The sequence below is a fragment of the Carassius gibelio genome, chromosome A19 (assembly GCF_023724105.1).
Source record: "Carassius gibelio isolate Cgi1373 ecotype wild population from Czech Republic chromosome A19, carGib1.2-hapl.c, whole genome shotgun sequence".
Lineage (NCBI taxonomy): Eukaryota > Metazoa > Chordata > Actinopteri > Cypriniformes > Cyprinidae > Carassius > Carassius gibelio.
Genome location: NC_068389.1, coordinates 19,609,460 through 19,615,719, shown reverse-complemented (window position 1 = coordinate 19,615,719; position 6,260 = coordinate 19,609,460). Strand labels below are relative to the sequence as shown.

Below are 6,260 nucleotides of genomic sequence, written 5' to 3'. Positions count from 1 at the left end.
GGTTCTTTTTGGCGAACCGGTTCTTCCGGACAGTTTGATTCAATAAACCAGTTGAAGGAAATGTTTCACCGGTTCTTTTGCGCTCGATGATTGCTCTTGATTCAAGCCTTCGGTTTACCTTGGCTCATAACACAGAACCAGTTCACAATTAACTTTAAAAGAATCAGTTCGGTTCAGATGCGCTGTGTGTCAGTCTGCTTCACGCTGAATCACACATGCGCAGTATCATCAGAAGACATATCTTAAACTGTGTTCCGAAGATGAACGGAGGTCTTACGGGTTTGGAACGACATAAGGGTGAGTCATTAATGACATAATTTTCTTTTTGTCGATGTACTAACCCTTTAGGAGAAGATGCCTCCCCCATGGAGAGATAGCATGGCAGCTTCTCCTTAACAGGTGGGATCTTCTCATAACCATTCTCTCGCATCCCCTCGATGTTGGCATAACTAGTATGCTGGAATCTGTGGATGCGGATGATAATGATTTTTTATGTTTTATTTTAAACTTTTTTTTTAAGCCAAAGAGCAGCATAAACAAAAAGGGAATTACTGATAGGGAGACATTTCCCGTCAGATCCTTTCCATGTTCTCAGCGCATTTAGCATTCAGCTCCCCCAAGAGCTAAACACACTCCACCACTAGCTAGATTACCACAGAAATCAAGCACGAGCACAAGCTGCTGTATGCATCACTATTCTGGCGAGAGGAGAACGCACTCATGCAAATGTTGCTACAAACTCGGATAAATGGTTAAATACTCACATCCCCTCAGAGTCTTGTGAATGCACCATAATGAACGCAGCAGAGCGCATCCAACTCCCTCGAGAGCTGAAGGCTTGCTCTTCACCACACACACACACACACACACACGTTTGTTTTTGTGAAAAGTGGGGACGTCCCATAGGCGTAATGGTTTTTATACTGTAGAAACTGTAGATTCTATGGCCCTATACACTAACCCTAAACCTAAACCTAACCCTCACAGGAAACTTTGTGCATTTTTACTTTCTCAAAAAAACTCATTCTGTGTGATTTATAAGTGTTTTGAAAAATGGGGACATTGTTTATGTCCTCATAAGTCACCCTCTCCTTGTAATACCTGTGTCATTCCCATGTCATTATACAGAGTTGTGTCCTGATATGTCACAAAAACAAGAGCACACACACACACCACACCACAGTATGCGAGCAGTGTGAACTGCAGGTATCAGAGCAAAGCCTCTGGTGAGAAACATGTAGGCTACTCCTAAAAATAGCTGAGTGATAATAACTGAGTGATCTGCTGTGGGAAAGATGCTTGATCCAAGCTGCCTGAACATGAGAATATTTTATTCTAATATCTGTTATTAGACGTTAAATTTAGACGTTAAACATGTACAATTCAAGGCTATTTTATGAAAGTAACTCTGTTAACTCTTAGTTTGTGTTTTTCTTTACTATCTTCATCATTATTATTCCATTTTATGGGGAATTAAACAGTCCTTTGTCGATTTGTCTGTTAAAACTTTTTGTCTGCTGTGTATGGCAGAGTGGGTAAGTTCCCTCTCCTTTATTTAGAATGACAGCCTATCAGAGCATGGTACTTTCTGTCATTATTCCTGGGTAGGTTTAGTTTGATTTAATTGTTTGGTTGGAGTAACTTGCATGCTCTCATTCCAGCTGGGTTTGAGTCCATTCATCTTCATCTTTGGTTTTCTGTTTCCTTTTATACTTTATGTATTGTGTGGAGATTTTTTTTTTTTGTGCCATTCGTTTATTTTGTCTTGTTTTATTGTATGGATTCTTTATTGATTTTGTTTCTTGCTTTTTAAAGTGTTTTACCATTAACAAATGTGTGTGAGTGTTTAGTTCCCCTCACTTCAAAGGGGTGGCGTAGTCAGCATTAATAAATTATTTTTTATTAATTATCGCTACATGTGCTTTGTTACTCTTTTACACATAGTAGATCATAGAGCTATGTATGTTTTCATAGCATTCAGTTGGCACGTTTGTTTGAGGGGCAGCATTGGGCAGTGTGTGAAAAAGTGTTTTGCCAATTATAAAAAGAGGCTTTTTATCAGATTCTTCGATAATAGATTATCGTTAGTTGCAGCTCTACTCCCAATCTCAAAATCGGCTACATGAGTACATTTCCTACAAATACATCATCTTCATTGTAAATTTCCAAACGGGCCGTTTTGACTCATGAAAACAACATTTCATGCTTTAGCCATTCTTTATTCATGTAGAAAGCAAAGATGGAAGAGCTGTGTTTAGTATATTATTCTGCAACAAGTAGCCCAACAAAAGTGTAATGGATAACAATTCAAAATCACCAGTTCTGGATAACCATTGGTCAGTTGCATAAACGGCCATTAGGACTGTGTCTTAAGAACTAGTTTGACCAACTAGCATTTAGCAAATTAGATGACAAAATTAAGGCTAGTCTAGGCAGTTAATTCAACCGGCCCCATGTAAAAACATGTTTAGTTACTCAGCATAATGTAACAATTTTCACTTACAGCACATTTTGTCAAGGCATTAAAAAAAACTTTTACTTTAAGTTGCATCGAATCAGCTCTTAAGGATAATATATGCATTTAAAAAGTAGAAGAATGAAATAAGTGCAATATAAGTATAGTTTAGAAATTATTGTCCCTTTTTTCCTCAAGGAATGAGTGGACTGGAGTGTAACTTCATCTTGCTGCACTTAATCTGCCAATGAAATGAAAACATCATTAAGGCACATTAATATTGACACATACAGTACACATGCAGAAACAAACCATTTTTTCTCTCTCTCTCTCTCTCTTTCTCACCTGCAAACACCTCTACCTTACTCAGAGTGAGGTATTTATTGCAGGAAGAAAAATCTCCCCTTAACAGTCTTAAAATGTTTCAATTCTATCCTAACTGACAGGAAATTTCAAGCAATAAAGAACACTCACTTGAAAGACAAGAGCACTCTGGCATCTCCTTTGCTGTTTAAAAAAAATAGTTATGCATAAATGAATAAACGTCAACTATTTTTTTGTAAATAAATAAAAACAAAGTACATGAACACATTTTTATCTCAGAGTCGTTCCCTTACCTGCAAATACATTAACTTCACATAAAGTGAGGTATTTTCCTTCCCCAGGCAGAAAAATGTTGACAAATCTCCCCTTAACAGGCTTAAAATCAAAGGTTTTTGTTTTTCCAGACTGGATGAAATCAACAATTGCAGCCCTGTTAATACACACAGAGAAAGAGAAATTCAGAGCAACATAGCAATCAAAAAGGCATGTAGCAAATTAAATATTTGTGCAAGAGAGTGAGATTGCAAGACAACACTTACAGCTGATTGTTGTTGCCATTATTTTCCAGGCTGTTGCCGATACGGATCTGAGCACCATTTATCCTCTCTGCACAACAGTCTCCTCGATTAGTGATACTAACCCTGTTTATCATGTGCACTTCCTTCAAGTCAACTCTCCACCAGGGATTGTTTCCTGCAGTGTGCGTGCAGGACCCGAGCATGTAATTTGACTCACTATTCCCATCGACAGCATTTTGAGCAGCTCCTAAATAATTGTATGTGGAAGACTGGACAGCTGCAGCTCCTACAGCGAGATTCTCTGTAAAATGTAAAATAAAGAACATCTTGTGATAAGATATATTCCCATAATGGAACATTATAAGTCATGTGATGTAAATAATGGATTATAGGTTTTCAAATGTTTCAAACAGCATCAAACACTATTTAAGTGCAATGAAGAACACTCACTTGAAACACAAGAGCAATCTGATGTCTCCTTTACTGTTTAAAAAAAATAGTTATGCACAGATTAATACTAACATATACAATTTTGTACACAAAAGTACACGAACAGATTTTATCTCAGAGTCATTCCCTTACCTGCAAATACATGAACTTCACACAAAGTGAGGTATTTTCCCTCCCCAGGCAGAAAAATGTTGACAAGTCTCCCCTTAACAGGCTTAAAATCAAAGATTTTTGTTTTTCCAGACTGGATGAAATCAACAATTGCAGCCCTGTTAATACACACAGAGAAAGAGAAATGCATAGCAACATAGCAATCAAAAAGGCATGTAGCAAATTAAATATTTGTGCAAGAGAGTGAGATTGCAAGACAACACTTACAGCTGATTGTTGTTGCCATTATTTTCCAGGCTGTTGCCGATACGGATCTGAGCACCAATTATCCTCTCTGCACAACAGTCCCCTCGATTAGTGATACTAACCCTGGTTATCTTGTACTCTTTCTTCAAGTCAACTCTCCACCAGGGATTGTCCCCTGCAGTGTGCGTGCAGGACCCGAGCATGTAATTTGACTCACTATTCCCATCGACAGCATTTTGAGCAGCTCCTAAATAATTGTATGTGGAAGACTGGACCGCTGCAGCTCCAACAGCGAGATTCTCTGTTCAACATAAAGTACATCTTGTGCTTCAACATAATCATTATAAATCGTGTAATCGGAATAATGGTTTATAGGTTTTCAAATGTTTTAATTCTGTCAAAAGCATCAAACAATATTTCTGTGCTACTGACAGCAAATTTCAAGCAATGAAGAACACTCACTCGAAAGACAAAAGCACTCGGATGACACCTTCACTGTTTTAAAAAAAATAGTTATGCACAAATTAATAAGCACATAAACTTTTTTTTGTACAGAAACATACTAATTTACACTAACTAATTTTATTTCACATTTCTATTAGTCTTAACTTACCTGTCCCAGAAAAAAGTGTGAGCAACAAAATCACCCATTTTTGGTCACCCATCCTCAACTATGATAGAACACATTGATTGTTTACGCCTACAGTTTTTTATCTTATCAAATTTTTGCTTTGACACTAAACAGCTTAACATGCAAGTGATACATTTTTTGTGTGTTCCGCTGATGGTGAGAAAAGAGTTACATCATGATCCTTACCTGTCTGCCCTCAGATGTGTGAACCAGATCAACAAGGATAAGTGCATTGGTATTTATGTGGGCTGATGTTGTGTTGCGAAATCAGATAAACTATTTCAAAAGACTCACGTCTGTTCTAAATAAGTAAATTACACCCACTTCTGTTTCAAAAAAATGAATGTCACCTATGTTTGTAGTCTGTTTTATGAATATAGCTGCAAGATTTAAGGAAAACCATAAATTAAACAAACATTACAATTCAATTTAAAAAGATAGGTAATCTGGTTGCAAGTAACAAGGTACAGAGGTTAGGGACTAAATGCTGGTTTGTAGTTATTAAACTTGTATTTCCCATGCATTAAAGAAAATATTTGTTGGAACATTATTTTGTACAATAATGGATACAGGCAATCTATTTTTCCACTAAGTGCACTCTAAATTTACACTATAATAAAGCATAACTAAATTGGATAGCAAATGCAGTAACAGTAAAACAGTAATTTTCTTTATCTATCTGAGCTACAGCACATAATGCTGAAGCTCTACCCTGGAGCTGCAGGAAGATATTGAATTTAGTTCACCATAAAATTGTCAAGTAACCAATATATATTTATATATACAATACACAGCAACATCCTCAAATCCAACCAGTTTGCATTTACACAAAGATCCTTCTGAGGTGGGTGCTTCAGTTTTTGTGTCATAAAGGGTTTGCGTGTAAATTTGAATGTTGTGATTTCTTTGGCAGAAGAGTCAACTACAACACTGACAAGTTTAGGCAAGCATGACCTTACATGTGCACTGGGTAAAAACATCAAGATTAAGGGTGTTAAAGGATGTTAAAGATTTAAACATAACTAGGATTCCTCTCTCCACCATGCAATTTTTTGTACATTTCTCTATTAAATAAAGTATTATGTTTATTTAATGTTTTCATTTAATTTTAGTTGTAAAACAATTCATAATCTTGTTATGTGCTTTTTCATTTGTACTAGTTCTAATTTTTAATGATTCTAATTAGCTTTTTTAAATATCAGTTTTAGTAGTTACTTTTACTTACTTTTTTCAGTTAGTTGACACAGCAAAGTTTTAGTTTTTCATTTAATATTTATGTTTTACTTTATTTAAGCTTTATTTTATTTCCCCGAAATGATCTGTAATAGTTTCAGTTAATGATAATAACACTGCACATCCAGCGGGACTGCCAGCCTAAGCAGACCAAGAGGGTTAAATGGATTCATTCCTGCCCCAAATACTTTAATCCAGATGGGAACTCAATGCTCCTTGACATTTGGTCTTGCTGCAAAAACCCATGGCTCCAACACCAAGTGCTTCAATCTGTTATTACAAATTATTTACA

The 6,260-nt window shown here is 36.3% G+C and overlaps 1 protein-coding gene across 1 annotated transcript; it reads right to left on the bottom strand.

Moving 5' to 3' along the window:
* Positions 1-2,186: 2,186 nt before the first annotated feature.
* Positions 2,187-4,973, bottom strand: LOC127935598 (uncharacterized). The gene is made up of 10 exons (XM_052533611.1): positions 4,922-4,973; positions 4,718-4,775; positions 4,567-4,599; positions 4,126-4,405; positions 3,880-4,016; positions 3,748-3,780; positions 3,319-3,598; positions 3,073-3,209; positions 2,930-2,962; positions 2,187-2,696 (listed from the first exon to the last, which is right to left on the bottom strand). Exons 2-10 carry the CDS (start codon positions 4,767-4,769, stop codon positions 2,692-2,694), a joined length of 990 nt encoding a protein of 329 aa, XP_052389571.1. The 5' UTR covers positions 4,770-4,775; positions 4,922-4,973; the 3' UTR covers positions 2,187-2,691.
* Between the last annotated feature and the right edge of the window lie 1,287 nt (positions 4,974-6,260).